General features: G+C 44.1%; 1 protein-coding gene across 1 annotated transcript in view; it reads right to left on the bottom strand.

Annotated features, from left to right (window-relative positions):
• The window catches only part of LOC134602545 (A disintegrin and metalloproteinase with thrombospondin motifs 2-like), a 571,473-nt gene that overhangs the window by 134,767 nt on the left and 418,830 nt on the right, over positions 1-17,876 (bottom strand). The window contains exons 12-13 of the mRNA XM_063447513.1: positions 14,740-14,915; positions 1,079-1,212 (exon numbers count right to left, since the gene is read on the bottom strand). Coding sequence (XP_063303583.1) covers positions 1,079-1,212; positions 14,740-14,915 — 310 coding nt within the window. The remainder of the gene's footprint in view (positions 1-1,078; positions 1,213-14,739; positions 14,916-17,876) is intronic.

Raw genomic sequence — 17,876 nt, 5'->3', positions numbered from 1 at the left:
CCCTTTAGGCTTTTTGCAGTAAACACAGTCTTTTCAGAGAAAAGGCAGTGTTTACATTACAGCCTAGGAATACCTCCACTGGTCAAACCTCAGATGGCTTCTAGAGGTGCTTCCTGGGGCAGTGCAGCACTGACATTCACCCTCTGCATGAATACACTGAACTTTCTTCATAGAAATGATTCAATACATCTCTATGAGGAGATGTTGATTGGCCAGGGCTGTGTTTGGCTTGTATTGGCTCGGCCCTGATCTGCTCCTTGACAAGCTCAACCAATCCAATGCTTTCCTATGGGAAAGCATTGTGACTGGCTAAGATCAAAACGTTTGATGATGTCAGCCAAGCAGGCAGATCCAGGGCAGAGCCAGCAGCAACAGACTGGAATAAAAATAAGAATTTACTTTTGGGGGGGAGAGGAACCTTCCTGACCCTTTAGTGCTAACTTAAGGTAGTTGAGGATCCTTAGGGTTTGTTTACATAAATAGTTGCTGTAAACGGTCGTTTATTAACAGATGGTAGCTTGGAGCGGCTACACATTACCACCAGGTTTATAATCTTGATGCTGAATTTTTGGAGCCTATTGCTAATAACTGCTGCTGCAAAAAATGTTAACCGCTTTCATGTTAGTGTCTTGCTGGTAAACCACACAAACACACATCTGAGCTTGCATAATGCACCTGTCTAGTTTGGAGCAACGGAAAGGTAGTAGCTGACCAGTAAAACATAGCAACTAATATGGTGGAAACTGGGTTTTTGTTTCCTTATGATGACTAGGGATTTAGCTGTAGTTATCTTTTACCCCAGTTCAGAGGTTCATGTTTCTTGGGTTAGAGCAAGTTGGTTATGAGTGGTGACAGCATTGGAAACCAATTAGAAACCACCAAAGCACACAGAAAATAATGTGAATCATTAGTTGCTACTTACCAACTGGCTTTTTAGTAGCAGCATTTTAGCAAATAGCAGTTGGCCAGTTTAAAGTAGAAACAAGCTTGCAAATGGGCATTTAATTGTGGTCCACGTAGTAAACAGTCCCCATCATTCCTTAATTAGATATCCACTTGAAAGTTTTAGATTACTCACCAGACATTCACCTCGAACACAAATGTTGTGTGAGTCCTTGTATGAACAGAGTGTTCCATCATGTACAAGTCTCTTCATATAAACTACATCACCGGATTCCTTTGACTGACAGTACAGGTGACATCTTTCTTTTTCTAAATAAAACAATAAAATTTACTTGGTTTAAATTGGACATCAATTACAGATGTATTATTTTCACCTCTTTCATATTAAATGTACTCATATTTGATATAAACCTGTACTACTGACATACTGGTCAATACATTGTCCCTGGATTCTAACAAATAAAGCTGATAGTAACTCCAAACCACTTTGAAAGTCCCTTTGAGTTTTAGAAATTCTGGTTTCCTAGCCTATGGAAATAACAGACAATTTCCTAGAACCGACTAGTTCTCCTAGAGGCTAACAGGTATACACATTAGTTTGTAATATCCATGGAAGTGGTTTGAAAGCGTATGGTTGTATAGAGTTACAACTTAAATACAACTAACATTTTTAATACAGTTACAAATTGTACACTAGAATCTGCAGTTCATGTTTAACATTGCTACTGTTGCCATACAGCTTTTGCTTAAGGCAACCTGAGTAGTATACAGATAAGATAGTATAAAAATGAGCATACTCAGAGAAAAGTTACAGGTAGCCTGTGCAAGGCTGCAGTTAGAGAACACATAAGTCTGAGCAAGGCTTAATGTTTGGGGCACTGCGCGTTCAATCTAATGTGCAACCAGATAGGAGTGGTGTGTTAAGTAGGACTATTCCTATCAGTTTAATCCCTGTTACGTCCCTATCAGGGGACGTGTATATAAGGCATCGATTTTAGGAAGCGGGAGATGGGAAAACATGCTTGGTCGGTCCTCCTACTTCAAATTTGGGGCACTTCACGTGCAATCTAATGTGCCACCAGATAGGAGTGGTGTGTTAAGTAGTACTATTCCTATCAGTTTAATCCCTGTTACGTCCCCTATCAGGGGACGTGTATATAAGGCATCGATTTTAGGAAGCGGGAGATGGAAAAAGATGCTTGGTCGGTCCTCCTACATCAAATTTGGGGCACTGCGCGTGCAATCTAATGTGCCACCAGATAGGTGTGTTAAGTAGTCCCCCTCATCAGGTCTTTTTTAGTCGAATGTATCGCCCACTGTCAGTCCCTTCAGGATCCATCCCTCATTCATCTTAATAAAGGTGAGGTAATCTAGACTTTTTTGACCTAGGCGACTTCTCTTCTCAGTGACAATACCTCCTGCTGCACTGAAGGTCCTTTCTGACAGGACACTTGAAGCAGGGCAGGCCAGAAGTTCTATCGCAAATTGGGATAGCTCAGGCAACAGGTCAAGCCTGCACACCCAGTAGTCAAGGGGTTCATCGCTTCTCAGAGTGTCGATATCTGCAGTTAAGGCAAGGTAGTCTGCTACCTGTCGGTCGAGTCATTCTCTGAGGGTGGACCCCGAAAAGCTGTGGCGATGCATAGGACTTAAAAAGCTCCGCATGTCCTCCATTAACAACACGTCTGTAAAGCGTCCTGTCCTTGCCGGCGTGGTCGTGGGAGGAGGAGGATTACTTTCACCTCTTCCCCTGTTAGATTCCCGTTGTGCTGTGACATCACCCTTATACGCTGTGTAAAGCATACTTTTACATTGATTTTGGAACTGCTGCATCCTTTCTGACTTGCCGTAATTCGGTAACATTTCAGGCACTTTCTGCTTATACCGGGGGTCTAGTAGCGTGGACACCCAGTACAGGTCGTTCTCCTTCAGCCTTTTTATACGAGGGTCCCTCAACAGGCACTACAGCATGAAAGACCCCATTTGCACAAGGTTGGATTGGATGCCGAGCTACTCATTTCCCGTTCCTCCTCCTCAGTGATCTCAATGATGGTATGTTCTTCCCCCCCCCAGCCACGTACAACACCACGGGTACCAGATAGGTGACAACGAGCACCCTGGGATGCCTGTTGTGGTTGGTCTTCCTCCTCCTCCTCAAAGCCACATTCCTTCTCTGACTCCTCTTCCTCACAATCCTCTTCCAGCGTTGCCGCAGGTCCAGCAAGCGATGCTGATAGAGCCTACAGGCATTGCGCATGAGCGTCCAGTAACGTGGCAAAAAAATTCCCAGCTCCGCAGAGGCTGTCCTAGCACCCCGGTCATACAAATACTCGTTAACGGCTTTTTCTTGTTGGAGCAGGCGGTCGAACATTAGGAGTGTTGAATTCCAATGTGTCGGGCTGTCGCAAATCAAGCGCCTCACTGGCATGTTGTTTTGCCGCTGGATATCGTAAAAGTGCGCCATGGCCATGTAGGAACGCCTGAAATGGCCACACACCTTCCTGGCCTGCTTAAGGACGTCCTGTAAGCCTGGGTACTTATGCACAAAGCGTTGTGCGATCATATTACACACATGTGCCATGCACGGCACATGTGTCAACTTGCCCAAATGCAATGCCGCCAACAAATTTCTTCCGTTGTCACAAACCACTTTGCCGATCTCCAGTGGGTGCGGAGTCAGCCACTGATCAACCTGTGTGTTCAGGGCAGACAGGAGTGCTGGTCCGGTGTGACTCTCTGCTTTCAAGCAAGTCAACCCCAAGACGGCGTGACACTGCCATATCCAGGATGTGGAACAGTACCTGGGGAGCTGGGGGGGTGCCGTTGATGTGGAGCAAGATGCAGCAGCAGAAGAGGACTCAGCCGAGGAGGTTATGGAAGAGGATGGAGTAGGAGGAGTAGAGGAGGTGGGCAGCAGGCCTGCCTCCAAGTCGTGGCGGTGTCATCAACTCCTCTGCAGAGCCACGCATTCCATGCTTGGCAGCCGTCAGCAGGTTTACCCAATGCGCAGTGTAGGTTATATACCTGCCCTGACCATGCTTTGCAGACCAGGTATCAGTGGTCAGATGGACCCTTGCCCCAACACTGTGTGCCAGACATGCCATTACTTCCCTTTGCACAATCGAGTACAGGTTGGGGATTGCCTTTTGTGCAAAGAAATTTCGGCCAGGTACCTTCCACTGCGGTGTCCCAATAGCTACATATTTTTTGAACGCCTCAGACTCCACCAGCTTGTATGGTAAAAGCTGGCAGGCTAAGAGTTCAGTCAAGCCAGCTGTCAGACGCCGGGCAAGGGGGTGACTTTGTGATATTGGCTTCTTACGCTCAAACATGTCCTTGACAGACACCTGACTGTGGGCAGATGAGCAGGAACTGCTCAAGGCGAGAGACGGAGGGGCGGATGGTTGAGAGGGGGCAAGGAGGACAGCAGTGGTTAACGTGGCTGAAGATGCTGGACCAGGAGGAGGATGGTGGCTTTGAGTTTGTGTGCTGCTTGTACTCATGTGTTGATCCCAAAGGTGTTTGTGATGTGCGATCATGTGCATTCGCAAAGCAGTTGTACCTAGGTGGTGTTGGACTTCCCACGACTCAGTTTCTTTTGGCATAGGTTGCAAATGGCATCGCTGTTGTCAGAGGCAGACACACACAAAAAAATGCCACACTGCTGAGCTCTGCAATGACGGCATTCTAGTGGTGGCAACAGCATGCGTTGATTGGCGTGCTGTCTGGCTGACCCCGGGTGCCGATGCATGCTGTCTGACTGTGCCACTAGCTCCTTGCGACGACCTCCCCCTGCTTCCAACTCGTCTCCTCCTCCTCTCTGTCTCCCAATCTGAACTTTCCCCCTGTTCTTCTTCTCTTCTAGCGGGCACCCACGTGACATCCACGGACGCATCGTCATCATCAACCGCTTCACTTGTATCTGACAACTCAGCAAAGTAAGCAACAGTGGGTACAACATCATCATCGCACCGTACGTGTGTAATGCTGCCTGACTGAGTCATATCCCTGTTATCTACATCCTCTGGCAAAAATGGTTGCGCATCACTCCTTTCTTCCAACTGATGTGTAAATAACTCCTGACATACCAAGTGAAGCGGCTGTGGTGCTAGTGTTGGTGGTGGCGGCAGGCGGGCGAGTGGTAACTTGAGAGGTGCCCGAAGCTAAGCTGGAGGAGGATGGTGCGTCGAGGTTCCGATCGGAAACTGTAGAAGATTGGGTGTCCTGTGTTTGCCAGTCAACTATGTCCTCAGACCTACGTGGCCTCTGAACACTGGGCTTATTCTAGGGCCAAAGGGAATCACAGAACCACGACCACAACGGCCCCTGCGGGGTGGCCTGCCTCTGCCTGTCATTTTTTTTCGATTAGTGGTACTATGCGTGCAAGCTACTGTGACAACAGATATGAGTGGCACTGGTGTGACACTGTGCCCTGGCACGCCCTGAAATGCACACCCGTGAAGGAAACTGCCTGCTATTATATTACAGTCCAAAAAGTTTAGTTTTTTTTTCATTAAATGTACACTACTGTTACACCAGATATGAGTGGTGGCACTGGGCAAGTGGGCACAGTATACGTTGTGAGCCTGACACACACACTGGCAGACAACTAACTGCTATTCAATCTATTACAGTCAAATTTTTTTTTTTTTTTTTAATGTACACTACTGTTACACCAGATATGAGTTGCACTGGTGTGACACTGTGCCCTGGCAGGCCCTGAAACGCACACTCGTGAAGGAAACTGACTGCTTTTATATTACAGTCCAAAAAGTTGTTTTTTTGTTAAATGCAAGCTATTGTGACACCAGTGAGTGAGTGTTGGCACTGGGCAAGTGGGCACAGTATATGCTGTGAGCCTGACACACAGTCTGGCTGGCAGGCAGGCAACTGCAATTACATTACACAAAAAAAAAAAGCAGACTGATGTTCTAGCCCTAAAAAGGGCTTTTTGGGGTGCTGTCCTAACAGCAGAGATCAGATGAGTCCTTCAGGACTGTAGTGGACACTGAATACACTAGCCTAGCTATTAATTTCCCTATTAAATCAGCAGCAGCTACACTGTCCCTACTCTCACTAAGAATGCAGCTTCACAATGAATGTAAAATGGATGCTGTCCAGGAGGTGGGAGGGTCTGGGAGGGAGGGTCTGCTGCTGAATGGCTGGAATGTGTCTGCTGACTGTGAGGTACAGGCCAGGGTCAAAGTTTACTCAATGATGATGAATAGGGGGCGGACCGAACACCGCATGTGTTCGCCATCCGTGGCGAACGCGAACAAGCGATGTTCGCCAGGAACTATTCGCCGGCGAACAGTTCAGAACATCACTACTTATTTATTATATTTCACAGTTTTGTTTTGTTTTTTAAATGTTCGAGTTCTGAAAAATATAATTAAATGTAGAAATCCTCACATCTATCCTAGAACTCGGTTTATGTTTTGCCCTTTTCTGCAATTGAATATAGTTAATGTACGAGCAGAAACCAAAACAAGGTTTTTGTTTCCTTCTTATGTGCATTGTGTGCCTTTGCTGTGCCTGTGCTGAATTGAATTGTGATCTCACATGCAAAAGTTTTAACATACATTTTACATCACAAGTTATTGGTGATTTTCAATGGTTTATTCAGTGTTGTAATTTCTCCAGAAGTGACAGTGACAGGGTTATTTATTCAAGTGAGACTTCAAATTCAATTTGAATTGAATTTAATTTAAATAAAATAATGTATATAAGCTGATTAATGCTTAAACCAAACGTAAACTTTACTTAAAGCCCATCTAAAAATAATGCAGCTATGGTTCGTATAAACAAACCCAAAATAACCAGGAGCAACGCAACATGGTCAAAAAAAAAAAAAAAAAAAAAGGTTCTTATGGGAACAGATAATTGATACCAATAATTGCATAACTTTTTAACTTAATTTTGTGAATGGGGAGCTATTGGTAGACTGAGAGTGTCATCTGACACACTCAGCCAATTGGTGATGCCCCAGTTCTAATAATCATAATGAAAAGCAAGTGATAGGGCAGAGCTGATGGGCATTGGACTGAAGACGTTGGAGTTGAGCTGTTTAATGGTTTAACCACAAGCCTCCCATAAAATACATCTCTGTTCTCAGATTGAACATAACTAAGATCCTTATGGGAAGAATGACCCTATGGCATCCATGAAAGTTTTTTGAAAATGCACTTTGGGAGCATCTAGAGTTTCTAAAGTCTACTTCTGTTTGTTAATCATTCAATGCGATTCTACTAAAAAACTGTCACAGGAAACATAACTTTCTTCCCTTGGAAATATCACTACAAATTATCATGTGGTAAAAGAAAAGGTTTCTCTAACCTCCTCATTTAGAGAAAGTAGCACCTATCCACAAGAAACTGAATACATCAGAGTGAACATACTAATGAAGCCGTCATTATATTTGTCAAAAAGAGCATCTTACTCTAAGGTTTCCAAAGGTAAGTCTTTTTAAAGGTTGTGTTGTCCACATAATGTAATTCGGGAGTCACCTGTTCTCCTATAATTGTAGATTATGCTAGCTTTAGTGTACTGATAATCTTAATTTTATTAATGACAGGAGGCGAGTATTTGCTTAAGACTTTCTTTACTTAAGCTTCACAGCAGCACTTTTTTACTTAGTAACAAGGTAACCAATCAGAAAAAAGATAACATGGTATAAAAGTCCCTCCCTGTGACGTCACTTCCTCTTTCTGGCTGCGAACCAAAGGAACGGGAAACTGTAAGGGAACCGATAAGAAATCCGGAATGCCAGACGAGAAAGTTGATGCTTGAGAGGGAACAGGAACGAAAACATGACTTCTAGGAGAGCTGAGCTGATGCTTGAGATGAAACAGCAACTAAAGTTGTCCTCTTGAGGGGCTTTACGCTGAAACGAAAGAGCAGAGTCGAAACCAAAGATTAATCCGAGAATTGGACTTCTAAAATTATGGTGTCCAGTAATTAGAAAAAATCATATATAATAGACCACCTCCCCTAAAGTGTTAATTTATACAGCCATGGAGAGAAATACTTAGCCCCTCCTGGTAGAATACAATAGTGTGTTACTCTAATCTGAGATAAACTTACCTAAAGAGGCGACCTAAGGGGGGGGAAGAAAACGAAGGTGAATGGGTGGGAAATACTCGCCTCCTGTCATTAATAAAATTAAGATTATCAGTACACTAAAGCTAGCATAATCTACAATTTTATAACATGACAGGAGGCTTCGTATTTGCTGTTTTAACGCTCCCCCAGGAGGGCTAAGGAAGCGTGCACAGCTGGACGAAAGTAGAAGTTGCGGAACGTCTGTTCCCTGGACCAGTCTGCTGAGCGAAGGATATCCCGAAGGGAGGCTCCAGCGTTGAATGCTCCTGATGCCGCCGCACCCCTGATGGAGTGGGCTCCGAAGGAAGTTTCAATCCCGGCCAGGGAGAGCAACCACCTAAGCCATCTGGCAAGGGTTGTGGTTGATACAGGATGATGGGGTCGGACGTATGAGATCAATAGCTGGTTGGAGGAGGTTGAACGTAGAGAGGAGGTGACTGATAAATAACGAGAGAGAAGCGAGACCACACACAATTTTGGATGGTTAGGGAAATAAGGGTAAAATACTGAAGAGGAGTTTGATTTTGTCCGTCTGGACACGGAAAAGGTGACCCCTTCTGGTGAGAAATTGATAGCGTTATGGTCAAATGCTCGAACGTCTGACACTCTTCGGAAGGAGATTAGGCAAAGCAACAGAGTGAATTTTGCTGAGAGTTGGCGTAGGGTTAGATCTTCGTTGTTCGGCCAAGCTTCAAGGAAGCGTATCATGACATTAACGTCCCATAGATGGGAGTATTTCGGAGTTGGGGGGCGAGCTAGTTTAATGCCCCGCAATAGTCTACAAACCAATGGGTCCTGGCCAACTGGAGCTCCATCTAAAGGTACGTGGGCCGCTGAGATTGCTGACCGGGCAACGTTGATGGAACGGTATGAGCGGCCTAAGTCGAACAGATGTGAGAGGAAATTCAAAATGAACTGTCTAGGGGCTGTAAGGGGATCGGTATTCCGTTCCAGGCACCAATTGCACCAAGCACCCCAGGAGGAAAGGTAGCATCTTCTGGTTCCAGGCGCCCAAGAATCCCAGAGGAGTTCCTTAGCTCTCTGCGATAATTCTCCGAAATTCCAGGATCCCCTGAAAGAGTCCAAGCCACTAGTTGGAGGTGGCCCTGAATTATCATCGGATGAGGGTTCCCTTGAGGGTCCTCTAGCAGGTCGAGCCATGGAGGTAGAAGGAGGGGATGTTGGCAGGATAGGTCCAGGAGATCTGGGAACCATGCTTGGCCCTGCCAGAGCGGGGTGAGTAGTACCAGCGTGACTTGTTGTCTGCGAATCTGGAGAAGGACTCTCGGGATCATTGCGAAAGGAGGGAAAGCGTAGGCTCCCGTAGTCGGCCACTTTTGAAGGAAGGCATCTACCGCCGAGCATTCTGGGTCTGGTAGCCAGCTGAAGAAATGTGGGACTTGAAAATTCGTTCGGGAGGCGAAAAGGTCCAGAGTAAATGGTCCTCTGAGCTTGGAGATGCGGAAGAAAACTGATTTGTGCAGGCGCCAGTCGCTGACGTCCCTCCAATGTCGGGAGAACCAATCCGCCGTAATGTTTGTCTCTCCCGGGAGATATTCTGCTCGAATTGTTATGTTGCGTTGGAAGCAAAAATTGTAGATGTCCTTTGTCACTTCGGATAGGGTACGTGATCTGGCCCCTCCTAGTTTGTTGATGTATTGGACAGCTGAGATATTGTCCATTCGAAGGAGGATGCAGCAGTCTGAGAGGTGGTTGGCCAGACTGCGGATTGCGAACGAGCCTGCAATTAACTCCAGACAATTGATGTGGAGAGAGTGTTCCGCCGCAGTCCATGGTCCCCCGGTGGAAGTTGCATGACAAGTTGCGCCCCAGCCTTGGAGGCTCGCGTCTGATTCCACCACAAAGTCTGGAGTGGGGCCGAAAATTGCTTTGCCATTCCAGGCAGACATGTGGCGGAGCCACCAGTTGAGTTCCTCCCTCACCTCGGTAGTGATCGGGACCCTCTGATCGTATGATGGATGGGTCTGGAGGAACTGAGCCTTCAAGCGTTGCATGGCCCGATAGTGAAGGGGACCTGGGTAGATCGCCTGAATGGAAGCCGAAAGTAGGCCTACAATCCGAGCTAAACCTCGGAGAGGTATATCCGCTTGTCGAAGCGTCTTGCGTAGTTCCTTCCTGATCGCAGTTAGTTTGGTTTGAGGTAGGCGGAGAACACAGGTAGAGGAGTCGATCTCGAAGCCGAGAAATTGAATGATTTGGGATGGAGTCAGTGAGGATTTCGCCTTGTTGATAACGAATCCCAAAGATTCGATCAATGAAGATGCGTAGTTCGTTTGTGACTGTATGCTGGATGCGTCGTCGCAGAGTAGTAAAAGGTCGTCGAGGTAGATTAGGCAGCGAATGCCTCTTGCTCGAAGATGTGCGGTGACTGGTTTGAGTAGTTTGGTGAAGCACCATGGAGCGGAACTCAGGCCGAATGGAAGGCAGGTGAATTGGAAGACCCGGTGGTGCCAGAGAAAGCGGAGAAAACGTCGGCTGGATGTATGTACCGGTACGGAGAGGTAAGCATCCTTGAGGTCGAGTCTGGTGAACCAATCGCCCGGTCGGAGGATGTCCCTGAGGAGATGAATCCCTTCCATTTTGAAGTGCCTGTATATCACGAAAGTATTCAACTGGCGAAGGTTGATTACTGGGCGAAATTCCCCTGATTTCTTCTTGACTAGGAAGATGGAACTTAGAAAACCTTTGTCGTTTGGAGCTGGTTGAATAGCTCCTTTTGTCAGTAAGGAACGTAGTTCCGAATCGAGGAGTGTGGCTTGAGCTCTTGACATTATCGGGTAATGGGGAAAACCTATTTGAGTAGGGAGAGAATAAAATTCTATCAAATAACCCCGAACTGTGTTTAGAACCCAGGTATCTGAAGACAGCGTCTTCCACATATCTATACAATGTAATAACCTGCCCGCATGATAAACCGTAGTAAGGTGAAAGGTAGGAAATCTCACCTGTAGGGTATCTGTTGCGTCCACGGGCTCTGCTTCCTCTTCCCCTGTCTGCTCTTTGGGTGTAGAAACCCCTTGACTGGTAGTTGGGGAAGAAGGATGAGGTGGGGGGTCGCTGTCGTTGGCCTGTGGCCCAGAAGCGGCTGACTGTACGACCCCTTGAACGGCCAGCCCTTCCAAAAACCCGTGAGGGTTGTTGGTGGAATACTCTTTTCATGGATGATTGTGCTTTGTTCAAAGTAGTGTATAAGTTTACATGCTTGTGTAACTCTTTGATATAGGGTTCTCCAAATAATAGACCCTTAGCCTTGGGGCCCAATTCTTTGGTACCCAGATCGGTTAGTTTGGCATCCATACGCAGCAGCACTGCTTTTCTACGCTCCGTACATAGGGAAGTATTTGCATTGCCCAGCAGGCAAATGGAGCGTAGTGCCCATTCTCTTATAACCGATGGGTCTAAGGGGCCCTCGTTAGTGAGGGCTTCATCAGCCAATAGTAGAATTCTTGCCAGGGGCCCCAGGACATCCAACATCTTGTCCTGGGTGAGGCGTAGGCTGCGCTCGATGCCCTTTTTAGGGTCACGGCCAGTTCTGGCTAGGTATGTGCAGAGCATTGGATCGAACTCCGGGGTCATGGCAACCTTGTCCGGCAAGGTCGGCCTAGGGCATTCCGCTCTTAGGCGCTTGCGGACCTCCCGGTCTAGTGGTCTCCTGATCCAGAAATGGATATATTGGGAGAGATGAAATGGGAGTGACCATTCCGAAGACCGAGGATATCTGATATGCCGTGGGTCAAATAGGGGTTGACCCAGTGTATCCATAAAGGTTTCGGCGTCTTCCGAAGGGTTCTGTTCGGGTACAGAATCCGCTGTTGTGAGATCTCTATTAAAATCTTGAGGGAAGGGAGCCCCTTTAAAAGAAGCCACAGGCCAGTCTTCTTCATCTTCAGAAGAGTGGTCGGCTTGCCACTCATCTAGGATGGCCAAGGGGTGTAAATCAAAGGAGTCGTCCTCTTCCTCTGACAGAGTAGGTTGCACGGGATGTTTAGTTTTGGTGTCAGTCTGTTTCGGGCGTTTTGCCGGTTCTTTCCCCTTGCGTTTGAGGGGTTCTGGCCCATCCCCTTTCCAATATCTTTTATTGGGTTTGGAAGGGTTCCTTCTTGTGGAATCTGAGTCATCCGCCTCTTCCTCAGAAGGCGGGGGCTCAGAAGTTTTTGGGTCTTTAGGCTCAATGGGCAGCACCCGAGCCAGGGCCTTTTCCAGTGAAGCGGCAACAGCCGCATTTATAACAGCTTGTAAGTTTTGGTCTTGGATTGAAGCCTCCATAGCAATAGTGATGATACCTATGGGGCAGAATAGGCCAGCATTAGAATGTATTGAGGCCGTCCGAAATAACACAAAACTTTATTAAAATGTTTTAAAACAGTGCAAGCTGTAGCTGGGGGTCACCCAGTCTTAATAACCTCCGGGAGTAATACTTCAAACCCGTATAGAGGTATGGCGGCACAGACAAAGCGGGCCAATCATGGGCTGTATATCATAACAGCAATCGTAAATATATTTAGGGATTTACCCTCAAAATAATTCAGTATTAATGTGATGAAACTCGGGTTGAATGGTAATGGGGTAATCCCAACAACGGTATTGAGTTGATTAATTGAATTTGAAATATCAATATTTGGTTCCAAGTAGTACTTCCCCTTCACCACCAGGGGGAGTAGTATAAGTCAGTAACTCATCAAACTGAAATTAGCAGTGTAAAATATATATATAGTTCTAAGTTAGAAATTAATATATAGCCGAAGTGCAGTTAAAATGGCCGCCGTGCGGCTATTTGGGCTCCGATCGCGGCTCCAAGAAAATGGCCGCCGCGATCGTGCTCATGCGCACAAGGAAGAGAAGCGGCCGTTTGGATCTCGCAGAGGTGCGCGAGATCCAAGATGGCCGCCGTGCGCACTCGGGGCCGCTGGAGGCGTTCTCCACGGCCCAGAAAGCCCGGGAAAGCGGGGCAAAATATGCCGACCGCAACCCGGACCGTTAAAAAGGTAAATTTTCTAAAAAATTATTAATTTAATACATTCAATAGATGCACGACAGAATATGGAACAGTAGAATGAGGAAAGAAAAATAAGGTGGTAATAAGAACTAAGTTAAAAGAAACTTAGGGAAAATAAGCTAGGGTAGGAAACCAACACCTATGAATAAGAAACCATATTTAAAGTCAATTGTGACAGAAACAGATAGGTAAAAAATAAGGAATAAAGAATAGAGAATAAACCACAGAAAACCACAGAAAAGTAGGAGACAGTGGCACTCTGACCTGTACTGGTGTGAAGCAGCAAAGAAAGAGGAAGTGACGTCACAGGGAGGGACTTTTATACCATGTTATCTTTTTTCTGATTGGTTACCTTGTTACTAAGTAAAAAAGTGCTGCTGTGAAGCTTAAGTAAAGAAAGTCTTAAGCAAATACGAAGCCTCCTGTCATGTTATAAAATTATGCACTATTTTTTAAGATAGCTTTGTTCTAGCTCTCACCATAAAAAATACCATATACACCAAAATTAAAAATCACTGTTTAGTAGATAAATCCCAATTTGAAAATGCATGCATTTACTATGGTTCGGCCTGTCTACTAGATTAACCTGCTAGATACTTATTTTGTTTGTATATATTCATTTCTTTAGTTTCCTTCCATAGCTCATCAGGCTATACATGGTTTTAGAAGGCTTACTGAATTAAAAATGGTGCCGTTATTGAATGCCATGATACAGTTTACTCTGTATTTTTTCATTAGCTTGTACCTGCTGTTGTGGCAACACAAGCCTGTTTGTAACCCTAAGCGCTGCAAAAATAAAGAATGAAAAAGAAAATGCATGCATTTTATTTATGCATCTTTTTTTCATTAGTGGTATTTCTAGAAACAGCTGGAAAAAAATGCAGATCTCTTTTGTCTTTGCAAGCCCTCGCCTTCACCCAGTCCAGACTTTCTGTGGCTGTACAATAACAGTCTTCCCAATGCAGCTCAATAAGAAGTCTATGCAAGACAGTTGCTCTGGGCAATTGCTTGCCTATTGAGTTTAGCTCCACTAAGATAAAGAATCAGAAAGTAATAGGACCAATTGTATGACTGACAGGTGAGTGACAAGGTTAATTTATAAAAATGCCAATTTCTAGTGAAATATGCGCTTTTTATAAAATAAAATAAAAAATAGAATACACCCTTCATACATAAAGCACTTCAGAACTGAAGTGGTTAAGGTGTTTGGAGTGTTTCTTTATCAAAAGTGAACACTTTTAGTGTTTTTAATCCCTAGTCCCCCTGGCGCCTTCAGAGATTTAATTCTGCACACATAGGCCTTAACAAATCTATTTACACCAGGAAGCTGAAAAAAAGGAACTCTTGTCTATCATCCTTCCTTGAATTAATCTCAAAGATTGCATTACATCCATAATTCTATTTCTATAAGCAGATAGACTGCAGCATGCACCTGGCTAAGAAACAATGGCATGTCCAGATCACTAAAGGTGACTTCTTAGTGGTGGAGTTGTAGAGACATACAGGTAAATTAATTTTTTATGAGATTTGGGTGGCTCCCCTAAATCTAAAGCAAAAAAAAAGAATCTTGCAGAGTTAGAAAGGAATGAATTTGTTTTTACATTGTACTTTAATATCTTATAAAAGTGAAAATATGTTCAGAATGTAATATTCAGTAAACATATTTTAATTAAAGAATGCAGTGTTATTTGCCTACTTCATCAAGGGCTCAGACTTACCATCAGGATGCTCATATGGAATCCAGTTATGTTTCGAATTCTGGTATTCAAAGTATGAATCCCATTGTTTACACTGCTCCTCTCGGAAATCATTGTAATCTTTGTCACATTCTTCAGTACTACAAAGTTGTAACTCATAGTTTGGCCCGAAACACGAACGACCACCATTAGCTGGGCTATAAAACACGAAGCACAGAAAGCATTATCTGCAAAGTATACACATTGTGCAATATTCTCAAAAAAAGGATATTACAACTATACCTAGAGTTAAATAAAAATTCCCTATGACTTTCTTTTTTATTGGTTTCCTATTTGAAAGAGCTTTTGTAACATACACAAGAATATATGTTGCAATTACAAATCCATGCTGCTTGATGAACTGCAGATCCCATGTTCATTGATGTTGCTTGTACCTCTCTTCAATATATGGAGTTCTCCACTCCTCCAGATTTGTAACTAAAGAAGAGGAAAAAAGAAGAGGAGTGCGCCATATGTAGGGTCACACAAACAGGGGTTAATCAGAAATGAAAGGTTGCACTTACTGGAAACCTAAAAAAGCAAACATATATTACTGTTTTTGGATCTGTTCTTCATTCCTATTTTATGTTCTGTTTTGATGAATGAAACTAAAACTACATCTAACAGGGCTATCCACTAAAGTGAGAACTCAAAGAGAATTTCCAGTTTAAGTCCAAAAAAGCCGACCTGTAAAAATTCAGTAAGTCAGCAGTGCTTTCAGCTCGGCTACTTTGGCCTTACGTTTGAAATTCACTTAAACTTCACCTTAAATTCTCATTTTAGTGAATGACCCTGCAAGCCAAGTGCTCCTCTTTGCAACTTATAAAATCCTATGTTAAAGATTGTTCACCAGTCAGTTCTCTTCAGTAGAGTACTGCAATCACCCACCTTCTTGAATATTCAGCAAGATATATTTTCAGCTATTAACACAATAATTTGGGGGCTTAGTGTGTAATAATGTATTACAATGTGAATTACTGTATAATAGAACATTTTGGTTTTAAGTTTATAAGAAGGACTTCTCGATATAATTTTATTAAGTTAATTATTATTATTATTATTACCATTTATATATCGCCAACAGAGGGTTATTGTGCATGCTTTTGGAGGCTGTCTGTGAGATTGTGAGTTTGTAGAGAGCTTTGATCTCCCCACTGCTGATAGTGTTGGCACAGCAAGAACTGATGGCTATAGTTGCCCAAAAGGCATTTCCCAGTTTGTCTGATGGCAAGTACAGGCCTGAGGGGGCCAATGAAACTAGTAGAGGAGCTAATTCACTTCGGCTTACCAATTGCAGTTGAGTGACAGATGATTGACCATCATACAGATGGTGGAACTCTTTGGGGTTAAAGGAGTATGTGTCTAGTTCAGTCATCACCAGAAGCCATTATGTTAAGATAGACTTGTTAAAGGACATTTAGGGATGATTTGATGGATTATTGGTGCAATTCCCCTAGCCTATTTCAAATGTAAAAAGGAAATCTGATTGCAATTCAGTTATTTCTGAACAATCAACAACTTTTTCACTTTTGCATTTAATAATTTCTACACAAGTGCAACCAAAGTAAAATAACTTAAGGGAGAACATCATAACTTCTCTTTTCATTGACATGTTCCCAAAAAAATACCGATTGAAACAGTTTACTCTATTACAGCTGTTATCATCCCTTTAATACCATCAATGCTTGAATAAATTAACGACAACTGATACTGTTATAAATAAATTTAACTGATGAGGCCATCCTGGAGGAGAGGCTTAATGATATAGTTCATACATATTTCCACAGTGGTTACTCAAGTAAACTCTTAACTAAAGAAAACCATTTTGTTAGATTTTTTTTTTTAATTAGATGTACCAAAAAGGGTAAAACTATGACCAGAATCCCAAATATAACTACCTGAGTAAACATGTACCAAATATATTACTGAGAAATTGGGGCATTTTACAAAAAGCATGCCCCTGCAAAAAAAATAATTTTAACAGAAACAGCTTTGTTCTTATACACGAAATAAGAATATTATAAAATGTATGGTTATAAGGGAGCATGTCCTGGACGCAGACGGGAGCAGTCGCATGCTGTAGTTGCTTTGACACGGCAATGTCGCAGCCCAAAAGTAAGAGAGTCAAGAGAAAGCCAACGTTTTTGCCTCTAGGGCGACTTTAAGGAAAAACTTGGAACAGACCGAGGCAAGCCAAGATGGTGCGGAGATGGATTTGGATCTGTCCTCGCGTCTCATGGAACCTGATCCCGCACTTACAAGAGGATTGCTCCAAAAGTTGCTGGACAAAATGACCTCCAAACTCATGGCTAATTTCCACACCGTTGTGAATGACCTGCGGAAAGATCTCCAAGATCTGGGCACAAGAACATCTGCTACAGAAGATAAAATGGGAGAATTCACAGATGCCCATAATGATCTGGCAGGTAATATGGAAGGCCTCATTACACACATGGACCTCTACGAGACAAAACTGGCTGGTAGCGAGGACTGAGCTTGCAGAAATAATCTCTGCATTCGCGGGATCTACAAAAAAGAAGGGATGAGTGAGCTGACTGGTTATGTCACCTGCCTCCTGAAAGCCCTGGCTCCAGACCTACCGCATGATATGTTCCTGCTGGACCATTGCCATTGCACTGCTAAGCTGAAGTATTTAGCAGCTGAGATACCACGCAACGTCCTTGTCAGGCTGCACTACTACCATATAAAGGAGGCAATACTTAAATATAACAGAATGTGCAAGATCTTACCACAGCCATATGAGGGGATTCTTTTGTTCATGGACATTTCAGCCTTCATGTTGAAAAGGAGAAGGGAGTTTCGGGACATCACAGGAGCCCTACGCAACCACCGCCTGCCATAGCAGATTTGATACCTCCAAAAATGCTCCAGAACTGTTTAACGCTGCTGGAGAAAATCTCACTCCATATCAGACTTTCTCCACTATAAATTTATGCTGTGCTCTTACAGCTTGGCTCTTTCCTTTGCAAAAGTAAATTACTTAAATACCCTCATAATCACAATCTCCCATGAACCCAAATTACTATTTCACACTTTTAACTTTCTTCTTCGCCCTGTTGCTCCTCCTCCTCCTACCGACTTAACCGCCACAAACTTTG

This window comes from Pelobates fuscus, chromosome 3, assembly GCF_036172605.1.
Source record: "Pelobates fuscus isolate aPelFus1 chromosome 3, aPelFus1.pri, whole genome shotgun sequence".
In the NCBI taxonomy this organism is placed as follows: Eukaryota; Metazoa; Chordata; class Amphibia; order Anura; family Pelobatidae; genus Pelobates; species Pelobates fuscus.
Note: the sequence above shows the minus strand (reverse complement) of the source record. Positions and strands in the feature narration are given on the sequence as shown.